The 24670-nt window shown below is 45.1% G+C and overlaps 1 protein-coding gene across 3 annotated transcripts in view; it reads left to right on the forward strand.

Annotated features, from left to right (window-relative positions):
- Positions 1–24670, forward strand: part of EMCN (endomucin) — a 678554-nt gene that overhangs the window by 405629 nt on the left and 248255 nt on the right. For all 3 annotated transcript variants that reach the window (XM_069230226.1, XM_069230227.1, XM_069230228.1), the window contains one exon: positions 22875–22997. In XM_069230226.1, coding sequence (XP_069086327.1) covers positions 22875–22997 — 123 coding nt within the window. The remainder of the gene's footprint in view (positions 1–22874; positions 22998–24670) is intronic.

Genomic DNA, 24670 nt, shown 5'->3' on the forward strand with positions numbered 1-24670 from the left:
ACCCAAACAACTACAGACAATTACAAATTAACCTTTCCTGGGCCAATTAATAGACAGAGCAGCATTCACCCAAATGTCACAAATCATTGAAGATGGCTCAGCTCAAGCATCACCATGCGCACTGACCTTGGTTTCACTTCCAGAGGACTGGTGGTAGCCATGTATGCCGATGATGTCACACTTTACATACATAACCCACAGATTAACTTGGCCCCACTGACTTGCAAGATTATTTGTTTCAGCAGTTACTCAGGCATTGTGATCAATTGGTCAAAATCTATAGTATTCCCCCTCACAGATGGTACACACCACTTCCCTATGGAATTCCCATTCAAGTGGCATCTGAGCCAGTACACTACTTAGGGATTTGGCTCAACTGCGATCTGGATGAACTTTGGAAAGGAAACTATGGCTGGCCATGTCCTGGTTTGAGGACAGAATCCCACTTTGGTCCTGCCTGCCCCTGTTGGTTGCTGGGTGAATAGCGATAGTAAAGATTGTCTTTTTACCAAAGTTACTTTAACTTTTCCTCAACTTGTCCATCCCCCTAACAGCCCAATATCTGAGTAACCTGTGATCCAGCTTAATCGCACTGACCTGGGCGGGCAAACAGTCCCACATTAAGTGGGAGACCCTAACACTCCCACTCAGCCAGGGCGGCCTCAGAGCGCCTGCCATGGAGCTCTATGACTATGTGCTCAAGTGCAATACCTACACTATTGCCTCTATCCGCAGCCTTTTCAACCAAATGTAGCTATTGAGGCAGATCAGGAGGCGCTGTGGCCACTCACCACTGCCCTTTACTTACCCTCCCAGAGTCGAGGTGGACATGGGCAGATGCATGAGTTGGGTACAGTACACTTGTAAGATGTGATAAATGACCTTCCTTTTATGCCCCATCTGTCCAGCTTGGACGTAACCAGGTGCCGCCCCTGCTGGACATGGGCAGGGGCAGTAAGAGACCTCACTACATTCTCCGATTTGTACCCAGAGGACCACTTTTTGCCTCCATTTGAGATATCTGTTACCTCACGCCCCATGGTCTTGGAAATGCTTCTATGCCACCAACTTCAAGCTTCCTACTGCGCTTTACACAACACATTCTCAGCTCACCCCTCAACACTCCCAACTCCAGAGCATATGCTAACAAACCCATCACCACGCAAACTAGTAACCAGATTACATTCTATCATCCAAACATTCACGCTGGTCACCCTACGAGCAGCCTGCACAGCATAGACATCCGACAAGCCACCCCATAACTGACACCCAGTGGTCATACTACTGTGGCCAGACAGCAATATTATCTCCTAACTACAGGTTGTGCTTGATACACTTTAAGTTCCTACGCTGCCTCTATCGCAACCTCACACACCTTCTCTGTATGGGGCTTGTTGCTGATGTGCGATGTATTTCTCTGCAGGCCAAGTTTGTACATTTAGCATGGGGATGCCCTAAAGTAGCTGAGTTCTGGGAAGAGGTATTTTCAATCATATGCACTATCACTGGCCACACTCTCCCTCCCACCCCCCTTGTGGCCCTCCTGGGCTAGGTCAAAGATGCCCCTGAAAGCAATCACCACTTCATCGCAATGTTCCTCCTTTTAGCTAAGCGCAGAGTGGCTATTCATTGATGCCGACGATCTAATCCCACTCAGCCCGTTTGGCTGTGAGACATGGCATATTGCCAAGAGCAACTGACTCATTTTTGGGACCTGACACCTCCACAATCTTTCCCCAAGGAAATTTAGGAACCATTTATTGCTTAAATAAATGTGCCAAAGGAATTCACCTGCAACCTCGCCTCACAGGCCTGAATCCAGAGTTAGTCCTATGTCCCCTGCCCTACCATGCCACCCCACAGACAATCCATTGCAATAGCTGAGTGTTTCCCTGCTTCCATGCCACTGATCCTGCATCTCTGGTAGATTGATGCTATGAGTTATTGAGGGCCTAAGTCCACTTTGCTGTCAATGTTTTGTTGTAGCCTCCTGTGTGGAAGGAGTCGTTCTGCTGCTGTTTATTGATGTGATCTTAATGATACCGCGCTTATTCCTTCTCACTCTTCATCTTACTTCCCCTCCCCCCTTTTTTGGTATCATTCTCCTCTCACTCCCCATCCCATGTTTAAGAGCTGTGACTCTTGTTATGTGTTTTTCACTAGAAATGCCAATAAAAGTGATTGAAAAATAAATCATTAAAGATGACTCCATAGTTTTCAATTCCATCCAGGAAGAAGCACTGAATCTGCCCTCATCGCCATCTGAGATTACCCTAAAAACACAGTAGACCACAACATAGTAACTGCACTACTTCTCTTAGACCTTTAGCTGCCTACCACACAGTTGACAAGGACATACTAATCCAAAGACTCTAACGAAACTGGCATAGAGGGGATTGCTCTTGACTGAATCACATCCTACCTTCAAACCAGGAAAAATGTCATCCAAACCATACTTCACAAAGGCAGGGGTCCCTCACGTCTCTGTCATCACACCCATTCTTTCCAAAATCCACATTAAATCATTACCAGCAATGATCAATTAATATCAGCTTGCATGCTATAACTATGCAGATGAGACACAAATACTTGTTAAACTGGGAAGCCCAATAGACATTGGAACCCCAAAAATCTTCATTTGCCTCAGAGCTATTGATCAGTGCATGACATAGAGCCACCTCAAATTGAATGCTAACAAAAGTGAAATACTCACATGTGGTGATTGGAAAAATTATGACCCACTCTGCACCTGGCCTGACCATCTGGGACCTTCCCCTAACCATGAAAACTGAGTGACTCATCTCCCCCACCTAGGATTTCCAGACCAGGTCCAAACTACCATCTCTCTTGTACTGTCTGAACTCGATTAAGCCAATGGTCCCTACCATGGATCATCTTTATCAACTATGAAAAAACTACAACAAATTCAGAACTCTGCTGCCAGACTATTCCTACATGTAAAGCAACAAGCCCACCTCTCCCCTGCCTTGAGCTCCCTGCATTGGTTACCGGTTGCCAGAAGATCCACCTTCAAGCTGCTTTGTATCACCCACAAAGCAATACATGGATAAGGCCACTTTTTATTGAGAATAAAATCTCCAAATACATACAACAAAGGAACCTCTGCTAAAGGTTGGCACCTTGCCTCAAAGCCCTAGCATACAAGCAAAAAAACATGGGCTGGTACAACTTTCTTTGATCAAGTAGCCAAGCTGTGGAATTCATTCCACCCAAACATTAGAACAACATATAGCTATCTTGACTTCAAAAGATTAATCAAAATTCAAGAGCAGGCTCTTTTCTGCATGACCACCACACTCAAACACAAATGTACAACATATGCCTGCATATGCCTGTGCATATAAACATGTATAATTTGATTATATGTATGTATTTATATATGTGCATTTCTTTGTACAAATATATATACTACTTCTGGTTTAAAAATATATGTTTATTCTTTAGGTCTGCTTAACAAATGTACTGATGCATGAATTATGCAAAAAAGGAAAGATGATCATAACAATGATATCTAAAAGTGCTTCACTACTGAAATATTGAGGAAAACATAAAAATAAAAGAAATATATAAAAAAAAATTAAACAAATACACAAATAAATTAGCTTTTATGGAAAGCAACACACACAACTCTGAATTTCCAACTATCTATCCATTCTCGAACATATGGAACGTTATGCAATACAATTTTGTCTCTTCATTATTTTCATTATAAATATATACCCTTTCTGTGTAATAATGTATATATATATTTATTACATTTCTCTTACTGTAGAAAGAAAGAAAGAAAAAAAGCCTTCTAAAAGTACATGAAACAGTGATGGATGGAATGCTTGAATTAATCTCAGCCCCTGGTAAAAACTCTTTATTTTGCACACCATGCCACCTCAGTATGGACCCAGTTATCTGCAAATCAGTCTTGACCCTGCTCCAATAGGAGCAGTCCAGCTGGAACTGCCAAGCCAGGTCCACCCTGAACCGTAACACAAGAAACTCAGGACAGGTAATGGGCTAATCAGCCAGATATAGCTTGGTTCTCTTGACACAGTGTGCCAACGCTCTTCTAAGACATTTTTGTACTTGAACCAGTATAGATGTTAGAAACTACATACTAGCCAAGAGCATTTCATATAATACATGCATGTTTTGCGTACTTGTCATTAAAAGTCTGCATTTAATGGAAGGGAAATATTTCACAGTTCCACCAAACCATACTTGAACCAGCACAATCAGCACTGCAGAAAGTAACACTCTGACAATTTTATTGTAGGACACCCCTCTTCTGCTTAGTTGTGATCATGTAGTCAATTGGAAAATACCTATGAAAAAATGTTGTTCATTCTTACTTTACTTCACAAATGCAACACAGGGCCTCATTATGAATGGTCTCTTACTTCCTCTTGGGTCTGAAATTGTTGTTAACGGACAAATCATCATCATCAAAATACTTTATTCGGCTCAAAAGAGCCATAAAAGACACAATCAATTACAAACATCATGATAAAGAAAAAACATTAAGAAATAACAATAAATAACAATATCAGATATAAAAACTGATTAAAACAATTAATAACAATTACGAATTCGGATAGCAGCATTTATAAAATTTAGCACCACCTCTGTTGTCTCCTCTCAACCCACGTCCTGTAAATAAGAAAAGGCAAGATGACTACGCCTGATAGCCATGGAGAGAAGGGACGGGCGTAAAAACCTTCTTCTAGGAACTCTGTATAGATTACAAAAAAGGATAAAATAAAAGGTGCTTTGTCATGATCTGCCATCACAACCACATGGAGGGAGTTTCTTGAACCAAGTACCTTGAGTAGTAAATGCCAATAAATAATGTAGGGATTTCATATGGAATCTAGTAAGTAAAAACCTGTGCCGCTCAGAGGTGATCATACTAAGGTATAACTTTGGAAGTATTGACTTTGGAGACAAACACTCCAGAGCCCCAGGCATATTACCAGTTAAATCAGGGTTATGGTTAGAATGACAATACAAGTCTTTAGTTCTCTGTATAACACCCCCCCCCCCAGTAGGGAATTGGGATCCTGAAAATATTCCTCTATCCCAAGATGTGAAAACATGGAATTTACATATCTAATTCAAGGAATATCCACAAACCGCGTCAGTGACAGACAGTCCATGATCACAGATCTACACAGGTGAGCTTCACGATTTAGCCATTCTCTTAGTCAGAGCAGTAAGGATTGCACTTTTATATGGTCGACTATATCCCTCAACCCCACTTCATCATGGTAAAAAACAGCCGGAGTGGATTGAGAGACTGCTAACATCCTTCTCAAAAACGTATTTCCCACTACCTGTAGACTTGAACAGTCCATGTAACTCCACACCCCAGCTCCAAATGAAGCAATTGAAAGGCATTTGCTTTTTAAAATAGTCATCATTCCCTTAACTGGTTTATGTGCCAGTTTCTTTGAAAAGATGCAAACATTTATTACAAATTTCCAGTTAAAATCAACATCAATTGGGACCCCCAAATAAGTAAAATTAGGAACCTTAAGTATTTCTGCATTCTCCAAAACAAATTTTTTACTTTTTGATAACTTTGGACCACACTTCATCACAAATGGTTTTGTTCTATTAATTGCAAGGATAAGATTCCCCATTAAAATATTAAAAGCATCTAATAGGGATTGCAGACCATTTGCTGTCCTTGAAATAAGGACAGCGTCATCCGCGTAGAGTAATACTGGTAATGGCTGAGAATTAATAAAAGGCAGGTCCTTCCCCATCTTACATAAAAAATATTCCAGGCCATTAATATAAAGCAGAAAAAGAAAAGGGACCAACACACACCCCTGTCTAACCCCTTTCACAGAGGGGAATTCTTCAGTAAGGTTTCCCTACTGGCTAAAACGGACCTGGGCAGTAGTACACGCATGAAGTCTGCTAAGTAAGGAGATCAGGTCTTTATAAATTCCTATATCTGACATGACAGACCACAATTTATGTCTGTCGACTGTGTCAAAAGCACAGGATAAGTCCATAAAGGCTAGATGGAGATAGCCTTTTTTGACCTTAGTGTATTTCTGTACTATCAGAGTTAAGTTAAGAGTCTGTTCAATTGTACCCAACCCCGGTCGGAACCCAAACTGGACCTTCGATAAGCTGTTGGTCTCCTTAGCCCAATGTTCCAGCTTATTCAGTAGCACTCGCCCTAAGATCTTGACAAATCTATCTAAAAGAGAGATTGGGCGGTAGCACTGTGGATCTGCTCTGTCCCCCTTCTTGAAAATGGGCACAATTATCGCCTCACGACAGGTGTCTACCAAGGGGCCTGTCATAGCAGCCTTCAAAACATTGGTAAGGAGAGGGGCCCAAATTCGGGAAAAGCTTTATATATATCAGCTGGAATTCTATCTGGGCCAGTAGCTTTGTCAGATTGGCAGCTTTGAATAGCCTAAAATACCTTGGATACTTCCCATAAATTATGAGGATCTGTTATGGGTACATTCCCCCCAGTAGCAGACCCAATCTTATCCATCTGGGAGATATTGATTTCTGTTTTAAAGATATTGGAAAAATGCGGAGGGATGACAGTGTCTATTACCGTATTATCTTTCTCCTCAAGTGGGGTGGAATTAACTACCTTCCAAAAAGCCTTCGTATCTTTACTACTTCTAGCCTCAATTAACTCATCCCAGGCAAGCTCCCTCATTTCTTTCTTCCTAGCAGCAAGAGTGGCCTTATAAATCCTTCTTGCCTCTTTAATATCAAACTGGTTACGTGGGACTGAGTTAGTAGTCTTCTTTAGATCTTTGAGGGCAGATGTGCATGTGTGATTAAACCAATGGGGGTTTCTATTTCTATTAGTACTTGATTGTTGTAATTTATCAGCCATATAACTTGTTAGGGCAGAGAAGGCCTCAATAATATTTTGTGCAGGGGCATGTTCACCAAGAGCAGCCATGATCTCCTCCTTCTTGTTCTTCATCAGATCTATATGAATACTGTGTTTATCTACGTTGCCCCACTTGGTTGACGCGCCTTTGTGCCTATTTAAACTCACCACTGGCTGCTTTGTCTCGCCATCAAAACCTTTGTCCCCACCTAGCCTAAATTCTAAAGTTAAGGGATTATGATCACTCATGCAATTTGGAACCACCCTAAACTTTCCTACAAAGGGGGTAAGATCTTTAGAATAAACTATAAAATCAGTTATCGATTGAGCACTGCCCTCTGTGAACGTAGGAATCCCCTTAACTTTTGGAATAGGAAATTTTAACAAACTGGCAGCCATCAGTCCTTTTAGCACATTCCCATAAGGAGAATGTTTAAAATGCTGTACAGGGCAACCATATTCATCAGTAACACCACAACAACCTAGTAGCTCCGAATCACACAGATGGGCATTAAAATCACTGACCCAGATAATCGGAATATCCTTCTTGCTCTGTTCAGGGTACAATGGACCTTGAATTCCAAACTGTCAATCACACTCATGCCTGACCAATCAAAGATGTTATTATAGTAATTAATTAACAAAACGTCATATAGCCCAGACAGTTTAATAAGGAGTACCAGGTAGTATGGTATTATTTCAATGACACGTGTGACTACTTCTTTTACAGATACAGATATAAATGTAAGCAAACCTCCCTTAGCCCTTCCCGAGCGTGATTTGGTAGCAGGAGCAAAATAGGTGGTAAAGCCATTAATATAAGGGGAATCTAGAAGCCAGGTTTCCTGACAACAGATAATTGAGTGTTGGCCCACAAACGTTAGCCTATCTGGATTATCCAGTTTATTCCTCAATCCTGCCACATTCCATGAGATAAACCCAGAGATTGTGACAGAAGGATTATTAGTTAAACTGCATAAGAGTTTGTTGCAGAGAATGTATCTACCTCCTGACCTCCATCTGGCACATTCTCAATAGATGATGGTCAGTCCAAATGCTCCAAGTTGTTCGTAGACTCGGAGCTATTGGCTAAAGAAATTAAACAATCAGAGAGCCTAGACTGATAGGAGGAACTGGGTTTCTGCATGTCAAATTTACTGGAACTAAACTGCTGTGCCTGTCTAGAGATAAAATATGACAGCCATCTTACCCTAATAGATCCGAGATCTAATGTTGATGTAGAGAGGCGATGATGCAGAGTGGCAACTAGCTGTGGGTTCCTAAAATTAATAATAATACAGTCCCCTAAAGAAACTTTGCTAGAGGAGCCTATCCATGGTACCCTTCTCACAGTTAAAATTTCTCCAGAAAGATCTGAACTCCATCCCAAGTATTTCATAACCCAATACATAGCTTTATTACGTAAAGAAGAATAAGATTCCGAGTGTGTGACATCCATTCTAGGTACATTTTCCAAAATCAAAATATAAGGAGCACATGGTGGAGGAATCCAAGGGTAAGGAGGCTGAGTATTTATCGGCGGTAAAGCCTGTTCAAAGTCCTTGCGGCCATGTAATCGTCAACCCTCTGTTGGCAAGGTGATTTTTCTGTGTGTCCTTTAATTACGGGGAATAAAGCTCTATCAGATTGTTGATGCCCTTGATTTAAACCTCCTATCTGACGTATGGAGATAGTAGGAACAAGAGGGCATATAGATTCACAGATTTCAGCCAAATTATTATCTCCTGTTAGAGATGGAGGAGCTAGAGATTTCCCAGTAGCTATAATGGTATTCACCTTACCTTCCAGACTTCCACTTTTTGTAGAACTAAAGAGCACAACTGCCTGATATCTTGAAAAAGATTTCAATCTGACTAAATTGGTCGCAGGGGATGATAGATGACTTCTCATTAACAATGCATTCGCTTACTGCCCTTTTAGACATCTTTGACTGAGGCCTTCCTTCTCCCCTCTTTGGGACTAATAGGTCCTTCCCGGGAGAAATTGTAGTCTTTGGGCACAACAATAATGAGCCAGAGGGGGAAATTACAATATTTAGGGGGTCTTGTTGTCTGCTCTTTTTGGAGGAAGGACTATCAGTAATTACTAAAGAGATAAACTCAATTGGTTGCTCCTGCTCTAGGACAACAAATGGGTTCATGGATATAGCCAAGGGGGGCTTCGCAGGGGGGGCTGCTTCTACTTTGTCTCCCAAACCAAGCTTCTTTAAAGTTGGGCCCAGACCAGCTTCTACCCTCCCTATCTCAGTTTCAATTGCGCCCATCACAGTAGTAAGATAGCTGGTTATTAATTTCGGACCCGTATCCCTGGGAAGAACTCCTGCTGGCCCATTTGGATCTTTCTGCTTCCCTATTGTGACTCCACTTATCGTTAGGGACTTGCACAATAAAAATCACACTATTCCCCAATGCCCCTCCTGCAAATTAAACAAGGCAAGAAGCCGCCCTCGTCCGGTCACTGACGGGCACAGATGGGCCAGCTCTGGGCCTGGCCTTGGCCGGGCACGCCTGCTTGCGTCCCGTGCAGCGGGCCAAGAATCCAAATATAAGCGCCTCCGGGTTCGAAGGAAGTGGCAGGGGTGGCTTCCTGCTGCAAGGAAGTCTGGGTGAGGTGGTGCCTTGGCCCCCTGCCCCATCACAGCTGATCCCGCACAGCGGGCCAACAATCCGATTATAAGCACCTCCGGGGGCGAAGGAAGCGGCAGGGGTAGCTTACTGCAGCAAGGAAGTCTGGGTGAGGTGGTTCCTCGGCCCTGGCCCCATCACAAGTAATGAGATCTGCAGAAACACTGGGGTCCTGCTTAGCTTACTTTCACACAGAGAATTTGGCTGTTGAAACAGCTGAAACCTCCAGGTGAAACTCTGGGGTAAAATGAGGAATTACCAGTGGAAATGGACACAAAATGATTGAATCCTAGAGTAACATTTTTCAGAGGATCCCTTTTGTTCCATCTGTAATTGCCAATAACTGTTTCCTCCTGAGATACCTATACCCCTAGAGAAAGCTCAACAAGGAGTTATCCAGGCCACTCATAATGAGAGCCATAGCTAAGAAGTCACTTAGGAAATACTTAGGAAAAAATGCTGATCAATCATACTTCACAAATGCCACATAGGACCTCATTATGAGTGGCCTATGACTTCCCCCGGTTCTGTAATTGTTGTTAATAGCCCCAAGCAGAAATATGAGACCTGCAGAAACACTGCAGACCTGTTTAGTTTACTTTCACAGAGAGGTTTTGGCCATTGGAAGCGATGAAATTGCAGGTGAAACTCTGGGTTACAATCAGGAATAATCAGTGGAATTGGACAACATTACTAAACTCTGAGTAATTCTGCATTTTTCAGAGCTCCTCGGGTTCCATCTGTAGTTGCCAAAAACTGCATCAGAGATACAAATACCACTGGGACAGGCTTAACAAGGAGTTATCGGAGCCTCTCATAATGAGGGCCATAGCTGAGAAACTTAGTAAAAGCATCTTATATAGTCAGTCATAAGGATGGTAGAAATAATGAGAAGGATTTGGTAGATTTATTGACAACTGACAAAAAGATTCGGGTGTCTATCTGCAAATGGAGATTAGGCACACTTGAACGTTTCTTACAATGAACTTATATCACATATGGCTATTTTGTTTCACGAACAAAAGTGTTTTCAAAACCTGTGTTTTTTATGAATTACATCAAGCTGTGAATGAAAGGCTCTAATTCATTCAAGCATGTAATGTTATTCGTCAGGATGTTCAAGCTGTATTGGAAACAAGGAAATCCCCAAATAGTTTGGAATCAGTGGACTTTCACTGATTCTAGCCTATCTGGGCTTCTTAGGGTTGGATGCTCTGAGAACTGCTAAACTCATGATAATGTCAACAGGAGACATCAATGACTTTATGGGCCACACCGAGGCGCTCAGTTCATCCTTCACTAACAAGGAAAATTGCTTGAGCATCATAGTACTGGAAGGAGGTGTGTCTGTTGCTGATGGGGCTCATACAGTTTAGCCTGTGCCTGGCACCTGGGTTGGCGCTGCCTCCCTGCTGACATCCTATACCTCTCGAGCACAAAGGGAGATACAACAGAAGATACTGCCTTTCCATCTTGCTCTTGCTTAAGTATGCTTTAATTTTTCTTATTTGATGTAGAGGTGGATAAGCCAATCATGGCTCGATCCAGGCTCTGGATGAATGTTTGACTCAGATGTAGCACTTGGTTTCATGTAGGTATACCACCTCACTCCATGTCATCATAGGCATTGTTTCCATTCCTTGCCTTCCAGCCAACAAGTCATTGGTATCAGATATGTTAATCTAATTAACTTAATGGTAATAAACTAAGGGGGTGATTCTGACCGCCGGGGCCAGGGTCAGCGGGAGCACCGCCAACAGGCTGGCGGTGCCCTGCCGGGCATTCTAACCGCAGCGGTTTGGCCGCGGTCAGATGCGGTAAACCGGCGGTCTCCCGCCGGTTTTCCGCTGCCCTGGGAATCCCCCATGGCGGCGCAGCTTGCTGCGCCGCCATGGGGGATTCTGACAGCCCATACCGCCATCCTGCTCCTGGCGGTTCTCCCGCCAGGAACAGGATGGCGGTATGGGTTGTCGTGGGGCCCCTGGGGGCCCCTGCAGTGCCCATGCCATTGGCATGGGCACTGCAGGGGCCCCCGTAAGAGGGCCCCACTTTGTATTTCAGTGTCTGCATTGCAGACACTGAAATATGCGACAGGTGCAACTGCACCCGTTGCACCTTCCCACTCTGCCGGCTCAATTCTGAGCCGGCGTCCTCGTGGGAAGGGTTTTTGCACTGGGCTGGCGGGCGGCCTTTTGGCGGTCGCCCGCCAGCCCAGTGCAAAAGCCAAAATACCCTCAGCGGTCTTGCGACCACGGAGCGGTATTTTGGAGGGGGGAAGTCTGGCGGGCAGCCTCCGCCGCCCGCCAGACTTAGAATGACCCCCTAAGTCTACAACATCCATAATGTCTTAGTTTACCACATTAAAAACCAAGACTGGGAACAGTGTCTCTCATGACAATCTAATGTACTCAAAAAGGTATAAAAAAAGGGTGACCAGGACAGGAGTGAAGTGAGATGCATCTCACCTCAGCCCTGGATTCCCGTGGGCCTACACAGCAGGTCCGGGACATCTAGGCACCCATCCTGCTGCTCCTGCCCTGGGGCAGCTCCTGTGCCTATGTAGAGGGGCTGATGAGAGGAGTTCTTTCCTGGGAGGTGGCCTATGATCCCTGAGTTTAGAGACCCATGGCCCGAGTTGGCATCACTGAGTGGCCAACTTGCCAGCTGCCTCACGACTTGGTGACAGTTGCATCACATCCAAAGACTACTGCCTGAGCTGCCAGTGGGGGGGAGCAGCAACATAGGTCAAACCTGCCATGGGGGCCCTGCACCATCAAGTGCGGTCCACGTGGGGCTACGGAGAAGACCCTGCACCTCTTTGCTGGGCCTTGAGACATAGGGCGGCGGCGGAGCAGGCTCGCCATCACCACCCTCTACTCCTTGCTGACCCTATGCCTGCCGTGCTGGAGTGACATCCCGGGGGCCCACGGTGAGGTCATTGGTGGCCGACTGCCCCCACACCCATGCACGGAGGCCTGCAACCGCCTTGCCTGGCCACCATCTTGATTTGGGCCTTGTTATTCTGGCTCATTTGGACAGCATAGGGAGGCCTGGGAAGACCGCAATCCGGAGCCATTGGGCTATGCAGACCAAGCAACACTCGGGAGGGCCTGTAGATGTGTGAGGTGACCCCCTGGGGACCTTATTGGAAGAGGGGCCACACTCTGAATCCCGGGCCTGTGAGATACTGTAATGGCAGAATGGGAAGGCCTGTCTGCGCTTCACTCTCCTCCCTGCTTGAATTGTGCCCATCTTGCAGAGGAGGCCTTTTGGTGCCCTGGGGAAGGACCCATGTGGACTTTCTTGTCCCAGCAGTCCTGCATGAGCACCTTAGCACCATTTTGGTTAATGCCTCATGGTTTTTGTCCTGTTGGGGGGATTCTTGGGTTCGGTGAGATTGCCGTTGGGGGTTATCTGACACCACATGCCATGCTACACATTGTGACTGTGAGTGAGTCCACGACTTGTGAACTGCGAACCTCCGCCCCCCCCCCCGAAGGTCCCCTTTGGAAAGCACTGGTGCTGCACACTGAAGCATCAGGCTCACAGGGGCGTAGGTACAGCCTTTCCCCTGCGGTCCTGCTACTGGCTGTTCTTGCATTTGAACAACTGCAGGGTGTCAATTCTTCACCAGCATTGCTTTGTTGACTCAGCACCTGCACAATCAGATCTCTCTATTATGCTGGGCCCCATATTCGTCAAAGAACCCTCTGTGACCTTGCTCTGGAGCAAACCGTTTATGGTGGAGGTGACGCCCATGGAGAGCACGCCCTCGGATGCACCTAGCCATTGTTCACCTGTGCCCATTTCCCAGGAACATATGGATCACTTCCTTAAGGAGATACGCTCTGAAATAGACTTGATCAAGACAAACTTTAAATTGTTCCTACAGGACATTCACAGAAAGGTCTGTAACATTGGAGTATGCATAGACAACCTGGAGTGGACAGGGGGATGAGCACATGGAGGATCAGGAGATGCTCTGGCCTAGAGTGGCAACACTTGAAGAGCAACAGGTCTAATTACAGGCCAAGAGAGGACCTTGAAAATAGAAGTCACAGGAACAACATCCATATATGAGGCCTACCAAGAGGAACAGAAGTGATGACAACATGGCTTTCACCGGCGACTTACTGCATGCGATCAGAGGGGATGAGGGTGCCTCACCATCAGCTCTTGAGAGGGTACACAAGGTGACACCAGCAACAGGTCGCCCCAATGCAACTCCAGATATCCTGACATGGGTCAGTTTCTTTACTGAAAAATAATTTATTCTGCAGCCCGCCAAGGGCAACGAGGACATGGTGTTCAGAGGCCATACTATTCAGCTTCTCCAGAATCTCTCCCCCTTCACACTGTGAAAGAGGCACAACTTCAGACTGATCATGGACCAACTTAATGAATTGGATATTGGCTACCAATTGCGGCACCCCTTCACTCTCTTGTTCTCCTGGGAGAGGAAACAGACGTCTGTGTGCTCCTTGTCTGACACCAAGCAGCTGCTGGGAATGAAGGATGATCCATCTGGAAGGGGGTTGTCACCTTCCCCTAGTGCCCTGGAAGACTGACTGCATCCTGTCTGGAGCAGGGTATAGTGCCACAGCTATAGCAAACAGCAAAAAGAGACTGAATCCCAAGAGGCCAAGCATGACATCATTCCCCACTTCCAAAGTAGGGGGAGGAACCCATCTCCGTCTGCTTATTCTGATGATCCTTTGTGAACAGACAAAGGCTGTGCACCTCCTTAGTGATTTTCTATTATCCCACCGTTTATGGGCCTGATAGTGCACGGGGCCTTACCTTCTGAATTTGCTGGCCCATGGAGATCCAGGGGCTGTTCCGGACCTCACACTCTGCAGCCACAGCTTGACATTCCTGCACTTTGCCCACCCCACTTTGCATCCTAGGAGGGTGACACCTCTGGCAGGATCTATGTATCTACAAGCTGATCTCCATGGGATGTGGAGAACTATGTTGGAGCTTGTTGGCCCTTGCTTGTATGATTCTGTTATGTTTTCTTTTGTTTTAGGTCCAGCACTTCTTGGGGGGGACTGCATCCATGGTCTCACGCTTCCACCCCCTGCCTTCCTACACCTGACCCTGTGGGACGCTCCTTGTCAGCTATGGGTACTGCTTGTGCCAAGACATCCTTTGATGTATGGGGAAAGTTTTGCACAATAAGCTGCTTTCTTTAAACATCCAGGGGCTAAACTCACATAGCAAGTGCAAACAAGTCTGTTGGTACCTCCTACAGCAAGACCCAGGTGTCATTCTCCTTCAGGAGACCCAATATGCTGGGGGTGGACACCCACCGCATGGTCCACCCAAAGTATCCGCACTGCTTATTGGTGGATGCCCCCACTAAAACTCTGGAAATGGGCATCCTGTGCAATGTGGCTTTCTGTACTAAAGTCTAGAAAATGGGACAAAGAAGGACACTTCCTAACACTGCAGATCCTGCGGGGTCAGCACTCCCTTACACTAGTTAATATCTAGACCCATAACCAGGTGCAGGAAGCCTACCTCCGGCGAGTCTTGCGGGGCCAACTACCTGGGGTATAGGGGGACATTATTGTGGGTAGTTATCTGAACCTGGTGAGGAATATGGACCTGGATAGGTGCACCACATCTTATTAGGGTACAGGGGCAATGTCTGCAAAAACTTAAACAAGATATCTTGAATCTCTAGTAGACACATGGCGCTATAGACATGCAGAGGTGCGTTACTATTCATTTTACTCTCATGTGCATGCCTCATATTTGTGCATCTATTACCTCTTCCTCACTCACTCACTCCTTAACCATTTGGACAGTGCAGCCATCACAGATAATTCCATCTCAGACCATACTCATGTAATGCTGGTGTGGACTTCAACACGTGTTCCCCCAAGTGACCACTGCACTGGTGCTTTCCTCTACACCTTCTTCGAGACCGGTAGATGTAGCAGACATGTACAAGGGCACTGTGGACTATATTGAACTCAATTCCCAGCCAGACACTTCTTTGCACAAACCTTACCATACAGGGGGTGATTACTTCTATTGCTATTGCTAGGGCGTGAGAGTCTAGGCTGCCAGAAGCAGGCCCTGGAAAAGAGGGTCATGTGACCCCCACTAGGCACAATAAATGCCAGTTGGCGATCCTCTGGGGTCAGTTGCAGGCTCATAGGACTAACAAGGCTGAGAGCATTTTCATAGCCCTGAAGCAAACATTTTACGAGGGGGAGACAAAGTTGGTATACTGCTTGCTCGGAAGGTCTATCAGTAGCAAGCCAAGACACACATAGCCAAACTCTGGACCGGGTGGTGACTTGGGCAACCACTGACACCAATAAGCAAAGGGCATTCCACAATTACTACCAAACCCTATACACCTGAGATGACATACCCCAGAGCCTGATAAACACTTACTTGCAGGACTGTGATTGAGATCCCGTTGATTCTCATCTTGCAGAACTCCTGGATGGTCCCACCACTCTGGATAAGTTTGTAGGAAAGTACCATCTTGCCTGGCATGTTATCCCCATATTTCACTGTATATATGTTGTTTTAGTGTATGTGTCACTGGGACCCTTGCAGCCAGGGCCCCAGTGCTCATAAGTGTGCCCTGTATGTGCTCCCTGTGTGATGATTAACTGTCTCACTGAGGCTCTGCTAAGCAGAACCTCAGTGGTTATGCTCTCTCTGCTTTCCAAATTGTCACTAACAGGCTAGTGACCAATTTCACCAATTCACATTGGCATACTTCAACACCCTTATAATTCCCTAGTATATGGTACGGAGGTACCCAGGGTATTGGGGTTCCAGGAGATCCCTATGGGCTGCAGCATTTCTTTTGCCACCCATAGGGAGCTCTGACAATTCTTACACAGGCCTGCCACTGCAGCCTGAGTGAAATAAAGTCCACGTTATTTCACAGCCATTTACCACTGCACTTAAGTAACTTATAAGTCACCTATATGTCTAACCTTTACCTGGTAAAGGTTGGGTGCTAAGTTACTTAGTGTGTGGGCACCCTGGCACTAGCCAAGGTGCCCCCACATCGTTCAGGGCAAATTCCCCGGACTTTGTGAGTGCGGGGACACCATTACACACGTGCACTGTACATAGGTCACTACCTATGTACAGCGTCACAATGGTAACTCCGAACATGGCCATGTAACATGTCTAAGATCATGGAATTGTCACCTCAATGCCATCCTGGCATTGGGGAGACAATTTCATGATCCCCCGGGTCTCTAGCACAGACCCGGGTACTGACAAACTACCTTTCCCGGGGTTTCACTTCAGCTGCTGCCAACCCCTCAGACAGGTTTCTGCCCTCCTGGGGTCCAGCCAGGCTTGGCCCAGGAAGGCAGAACAAAGGACTTCCTCAGAGAGAGGGTGTTACACCCTCTCCCTTTGGAAAAAGGTGTCAGGGCTGGGGAGGAGTAGCCTCCCCCAGCCTCTGGAAATGCTTTGATGGGCACAGATGGTGCCCATCTCTGCATAAGCCAGTCTACACCGGTTCAGGGATCCCCCAGCCCTGCTCTGGTGTGAAACTGGACAAAGTAAAGGGGAGTGCCAGCAGATGACGTCAGAGACTCCTTCTGATAGGCTCTTACCTGTGTTGCTAGCCTATCTTCCTTCCTAGGTAGCCAAACCTCCTTTTCTGGCTATTTAGGGTCTCTGCTTTGGGGAATTCTTTAGATAACGAATTCAAGAGCTCATCAGAGTTCCTCTGCATCTCTCTCTTCACCTTCTGCCAAGGAATCGACCGCTGACTGCTCAGGACTCCTGCAAAACCGCAACAAAGTAGCAAAGACGACTACTGCAACCTTGTATCGCTGATCCTTCCGCCTTCTCGACTGTTTTCCTGGTGGTGCATGCTGTGGGGGTAGTCTGCCTCCTCTTTGCACTAGAAGCTCTGAAGAAATGTCCCGTGGGTCGACGGAATCTTCCCCCTGCAACCGCAGGCAACAAAAGACTGCATCACCGGTCCTCTGGGTCCCCTCTCAGCACGATGAGCGTGGTCCCTGGAACTCAGCAACTTTGTCCAAGTGACTCCCACAGTCCAGTGACTCTTCAGTCCAAGTTTGGTGGAGGTAAGTCCTTGCCTCCCTATGCTAAACTGCATTGCTGGGTAACGCGTGATTTGCAGCTGCTCCGGCTCCTGTGCACTCTTCCAGGATTTCCTTTGTGCACAGCCAAGCCTGGGTCCCCGACACTCTAACTTGCAGTGCACAACCTCCTGAGTTGTCCTCCGGTGTCGTGGGATCTTCTTTTGTGACTTCGGGTGAGCTCCAGTTCACTCCTCTTTGTAGTGCGTGTTCTGGCACTTCTGCGGGTGCTGCCTGCTTCTGTGAGGACTCCCTATCTTGCTGGGTACCCCCTCTGTCTCCTCACGCAATTGGCGACATCCTGGTCCCTCCTGGGCTACAGCAGCATCCAAAAACCCTAACCACAACCCTTGCAGCTAGCAAGGCTTGTTTGTGGTCTTTCTGCGTGGGAACACCTCTGCAAGCTTCTACACGACGAGGGACATCCATCCTCCAAAGGGGAAGTTTCTAGCACTCTTCGTTCTTGCAGAATCCACAGCTTCTTCCATCCAGTGGCAGCTTCTTTGCACCCTCAGCTGGCATTTCCTGGGCATCTGCCCAATCTCGACTTTGTCGCGACTCCTGGACTTGGTCCCCTTGTTCCACAGGATCGTCTGGAAATCCACTTTGATCGCATTGCTGGTGTTGTTCTTTCTTGCAGAATTCCCCTATCATGACTTCTGTGCTCTCTGGGGAATATAGGTGTACTTTACACCTACTTTTCAGGGTCTTGGGGTGGGCTATTTTTCTAACCCTCACTATTTTCTTACAGTCCCAGCGACCCTCTACGAGCTCACATAGGTTTGGGGTCCATACGTTATTCGCATTCCACTTTTGGAGTATATGGTTTGTGTTGCCCCTGTACCTATGTGCTCCTATTGCAATACATTGTAATTTTACACTCCTTGCATTACTTCCTTTTGCTATTACTGCATATTTTTGGTATTGTGTACATATATCTTGTGTATATTTGGCATCCTCATACTGAGGGTACTCACTGAGATACTTTTGGTATATTGTCATAAAAATAAAGTACCTTTATTTTTAGTATATCTGTGTATTGTGTTTTCTTATGATATTGTGCATATGACACCAGTGGTATAGTAGGAACTTTGCATGTCTCCTAGTTCAGCCTAAGCTGCTCTGCTATAGCTACCTTCTATCGGCCTAAGCTGCTAGAAACACCTCTTCTACACTAATAAGGGATAACTGGACCTGGTACAGAGTGTAAGTACCCCTTGGTACCCACTAAAAGCCAGGCCAGCCTCCTACAGAGTTCCACCAGGAAGCCCGGGACCTTTCACTTGAGAAGGTGCTGAGCCCTGATGGGCTACCTGTTGCTTTCTAGCTGCTGTTCCTTTCTAACCTGCACGACTGTTTGTTGGAGCTCCTAAACTTTTTTACTCAGGATACTGGCCTCATTCCCACTGTGGTGACAGCAGAGATAGCGCTTATGCCAAAACCCTGGAACGACCTTGCCTGCTGCTCCTCCGATCACCCTATTGTGCTCTTGAACACTCATGTTAAGATTTTTACGAAGGTACTGGCTATTCGGTTGAGCAGTTCTCAGCTAACCTTATTGAGCCCGACCAGGTGTGATTTATTGGTTACAGACAGGACACAAACAATATTCACAGAGTTGCCCAATTGGTAGAAAAATCCCACTGCCATGGTATTCCAGCATGCGTCCTCTCACTTAACGCAGAGAAGGCATTCGATTGGGTGAGCTGGACCTTCTTGCCAGCCATCCTGGGCAAAATTGGGCTAGGACAGGGTATGATCGCCAAAATGCCTCTATGCGTGCCTGCTATTATCCTTCCTTTTTGCCTCAGTGGCTGAGCCCATGGTTATCACTATTAGGCAGATGGCGAACATAGTGGGCATCCCCTTTGGCAGCCAAGTCCAAAGATTAGTCTCTTTGCAGACAACCTCTTATTCACCATAACCCAAACAATGAACTTCCTGCCAGTGATTGTCGACTGCCTTTCCGTTTTTAAAGCAGTCTCAGGCTTTAAAGTTAAGATGGATAAAACCTTTGCACTTAATCGCACCATACCATGACAGGCTCTTTGAGAGGTGCAAGTGCTTGGGTCTTAATCTCACCTCCCACTTGGCTTCGTTGATGCTGACAAACTGATCAACCCTCCGACAGTCCATCTTGGACGACTTGCACCCCTAGAAATCTCTATATATCTCTTGGCTGGGTTGCATCAATGTCATCAAAATTAACGTTCTACCCCAGGTTCTTTACCTTTTTCACTCACTGCCAACCTCCATTCCGCAGGATGACATCCTGCAACTACAGCGGGACATCCGTGCCTTTATCTGGGGGGTAAGCGACCTCGACTCCCATACTTTATGCTCATGATGCCCAGAGACAGTGGTGGCTTGGCATGCCCCAACCTTTTAGAATGCTACTGGGCTACCCACCTACGTTTTTATCTCTGAATGGGTTGTCCGCAAGAGTGAAAAACAATTGCATCGGGCAGTGGCTTGTTGTCCCACTCTGGGACATATCTTGGCTCCCTAATCATGCCCTTCCGCGTAGTGCCTACCTGGCCACCCTCACTCGGACAGTACTGGAGATCTGAGATAAGACTGGGGTTCAGAGAGGCCTTATTACTTTCCCCATCCCAACACTCCAATTGCCCATAACCCAGAGTTTACCCCAGCAGTGGGCATCCCACACATTCCCTAGCTGTTAAGCCGGGTAGATAAAAACGCTAAGGAACCTAGTCATGGGTAGCACTGTCAGGTTCTTTGAGCACTGCAAGACAGACTTCAACCTTTCTGAATCGGTGCGACTGCAGTACTATCAATTGTGTCACTGGGCACTACATCCCCTTCACTAACAAGGGCCTACCTAAGACTACACTACCTTCAGAAACTTGCTAGAGCCTATAATGGCTCTTAAGGAATGACCTCTAACACATACCGAGTACTGCAGCACTCCACACCCCATCGCACACACACCTACCAAGCTAGCTGGCAGAATAGCACCTTGAAAGGCATGTCGGCCAAGCAGTGGGAGACCCTGTGGTGGGATGTCCCCAAAACATTCTGAAGCATTCCCCAATGGGAGACAGCCTATAAACCCATGGTTCTGTGGTACTACAGGCTGACCTGCTTCACACTATATACCCCGCTATGTCTCCCCTTTGCTGAAGATGCAGAACAGAGAGAGGTGACTTCTACTATATTTGGTGATCCTGTTCCCTTATATTTTTGTACTGGAAGGAGATTCTGGGGCACATGAAGGGTGTAGTGGGATACCCAATACCTCACACTTATACTACTGTTATATTGGGTATCCAACCTTTATCGTTGGAAGTAATGACACATGCAGACTGGCGGATTATTAGTCACTAGCTACATGCTGCCTGGCAGCTCACAGCACTGGCTTGGAAGAAGCCAGTGTCACCCTCTGTCGCCCTATGGTTTTAGCTCCTCTGGCACGTGATGGTGTTGTAACAACTCTTGCATAATCTGTCCCACACTGCTGCCAAGTTCATGCGTATTTGGTGTCTCTTAATTACATAGCTTACTCACCTTGAATTTCCCTGCTTTACACCCCAAAATGTGAAGATGTGACACCCCTCTCATCGAAGGTGCCTTGCTTGCGTTGAGTGTATGGGATATACCCCCTTGTGCCTGAGGGCTTCTTCCATTTGCTTGCCCGGTGCCGCTGTGGGTTCGGGGATGTTGTAGGTGATTGTTAACCTGATGCTGCTGACCTTTGTTCTCTATTTGCTTTGCTCGTTCTGACATGACTTGTCAACAAGAGTCAACCATAGATTGGTTGTTTCACATCTTGCTTACTGCTTCTTATTATTACAGACGATACACTTAATTGTCTTGCAATGCTTTGCTTGATATGCAGTCGTGCTCGCTTCCTGTAATGCTTGTCATGTGTTGTATTGTCTTTTGATACATTTTCAATAAAAAGACTTAAAGTAAAAATAATGTTTAAAACTATTTTTTCATCTAAAATGGTGTTTACCATATTTGTACATGGCTTTTATTCAGAGGGCACGGCTCAAGGACCCACAGTCTGGCCCTCGAAGGCCTTCTTAGCCACAAGTCATCTTTGGCCTTAAAATCTGACTGGGTGCGAGGGTGCTCTACACATACTTAACAGTGATATATATGAATTAATGGAAAAACTAAAACAAAAAAGCACATTAGAGGACATCAAATCATGGGAAACAAATTTTGAGGAAATCGAAAATTAAAGAAAACATTTTGAAGGAAATAAAATTTAAGGAACTACAATTAAATTAACTTTCAAATTAAAGTAAAAAATTGGACAATACTATTTAACTAATTTAGAAATTATACGTTTATCAAATCTTAACAATGGAAAACAGTACTGCGGTCTACATCACATCAACGTTTTCAAAGTTTCAAAATATACCACTTTTTCCTACAGTTCCATAAAAAATGCATAGTTTCTCAGTAATGTTTTTCTGATTAAATCATGTTTCTATGATATCACATACAAGTGTTTCTCTTTCCCTCTCTCTCCACATTTATGAAAATGAGACCAGTAGGCTTTCGAGGTCTATGCCATCAACTGGAGGCGGTAAGACAATACACATGGTTGTCCAGCCAGAGACCTTTGAATACTTTAGTTTAACAAACCTACCATAAAATTATGACTATTGAATCTTGCAGTTTTGCAATTCTTCTTCTTCACTTCTTGGTTGCCCCTCTGAGGACAATGAAGCACTACAACTTCTATATATTCTATTTTTAGACTGACCAACTATCAGTTTAATATATTCCATGGCAATAGCTGCCCCCCTTGTGTTGATGTGAATATAAAATTCAGTTAGGTTACTCCACTATATAAAGAAGTATTCTTAGGTCTCAGGCTGGATAACCGTCTGTTATGCCTCACAGACCCCACCGGGTGGCAGAAGCCTTGAGAGCCTGCCAGGCAGACGGTCGCTACCTATGGATACAGCATTAGTGACGCATGTGGGGTGGCAAAATCACGTAGGGGCTGAAAATTATGCATCAGAAGATGGATTAAGTGACAAATGTGATAAAGACAGATTTATATGGAAAACAATAAAGTGGGAGTATTGCATACTTCCTGTGGTCCTAGCTATGAGCAAAACATCCATGTGGCATGTGTCAGTGGTTGGAAATAAGACTCTTTCTGTGATGTTCAAGTAGAGGTTTGATTAGTTCTCAAATAGGAATGCATTTTTTTAGCCTTTTCTGAATAATAATGTAATGTATTTGCTATGTTCACAGATAATAATGCAACTCCACAATCAACGAATGCTTCATTGATTGGAACCAGCGTATTCAACAGTACAGAAGCTTTTGGACAAGGAAGGACAACATCACCGGAATCTTCTAATACAATAGAACATGGTAAAGACGAATGTACAGCTCAAAGCTATGTTAATGATAATAATGAAATCTTTTTATGTACCACTTGCAAACAGATTTTTGATATGTTGAAGTGCTGTTAATTACAGGTAATACTATTAATTAAATGGTACTCACTTAAGCAAACTCGCGAGTAAGAAACAGGCCTACAGAGGTTTGAACCTGTAACTTTCAATTTACACCCAGCTGTAAATAGAGAGCATTGAGCAATATCACCTGGTATTACACACAGCAGGGCACAAGGTTTGTTTATGTCCTATGTAAAGTGATATTTTGACTAAACCTGACAAATATTTCCTTTATGAAAGTGTATTCTTGCATAATGATGTGTAATGCCCAAGATAACACTATTACATCATGTTGCCTAATTGATATTTGGTTTAGGTAAAAAACTGAGAGGCATATTTATACTCTGCTTTCACTGAAATAGTGTAATTTTTTTTACGCTATTTCAGCGCAAACTTAACTCCATATTTATATTTTGACGCTAGACCTTTCTAGGGTCAAAATAGTTCAGTTAAAGTCATTTTTTGCCTGCGGAAAACTACCTTGCGTCAATGAGATGCAAGGTAGCTGTTACCGGGCAAAAAATGACTCTAAGGCTCTTGCGCCTTACTTATCCTTCCGTGCAAAAATTGTGCACGGGAGGGAGGCAGGCCTAAATAATGGCGCTAAGCCTGCTTAGCGCCATTATTTAACGCCTGGGTCAAGGCAAGCGTTGGGGACCTGTAGTCTCATTTCCATGGTGGAACACTATGGAATGAGTCCACAGGTGCCCTCCCCAGGCCCCAAGGACGCCACCCACACCAGAGGGACAGTGGAGGATGGGGGACCCCATTCCAGATAAGCAGAGGTTAGTATGTTTATTTATGTTTTTCAAAGTGCCATTGGGGGCCCTGAAATGGGCCTCCTTACATGACCTAAGTGTTTATTGTACATGCTGTTGTTTGAGGTCACGTACCAATTATAGAGCAAAGTTGATTTCAGGTTGTTTTTTCAATATAGAATAGATTTTTTAGTGCAAAACCATCTTTCTTTTACAAGCAAAGTGCAGTACAGAGTGAGGCTACAGTACATAAAGTAGGAACTTTCTCTTCCTGTGCCACAGGTTCCAGGGTTCTTTGTTGAGCCCCTTGTCATTTTTAATTGGGACCGTGATGGAAAACATCACTCATTCTTTGTGTTGGACTTTTTTTAACAATCAAGTTGAGTGATACTGGGCAACTGGCATAATCACCAATTACTTTCCTCTTTTTTATTTCTTTATTTTGTTTGCTTGGTCCTGGGTGGTCTTGAGTTTGAACTAAAGAATGTGGCGCAGGTCGATGTGAATGTTGAGGGATCAAAGAATGAGGGCAATGGGCATTTTGGGTTGATAGGCGCCTTGCAATATATATATATCCTCTTTTTCTATGTCCTTTTCATTAGATTTGTATTTATACTGTCGTGCTTTACTGTTTGGAGCCTTCTATGTGGTAAGTCATTGATGCATTTGTCAGTTTTTCGAATGGAATTTTTGCATGCTCACTACAGATAAGCTAGAGATATTTAAGGGGCCTATACATATCCTTAAATTCATGTGAAATATAGGCCCAGATTTATACTCTGTTTGCACTGAATTAGCATAATTCTTTGTACGCTAATTCAGCACAAAC

Source organism: Pleurodeles waltl, chromosome 1_1 (genome assembly GCF_031143425.1).
Source record: "Pleurodeles waltl isolate 20211129_DDA chromosome 1_1, aPleWal1.hap1.20221129, whole genome shotgun sequence".
Lineage (NCBI taxonomy): Eukaryota > Metazoa > Chordata > Amphibia > Caudata > Salamandridae > Pleurodeles > Pleurodeles waltl.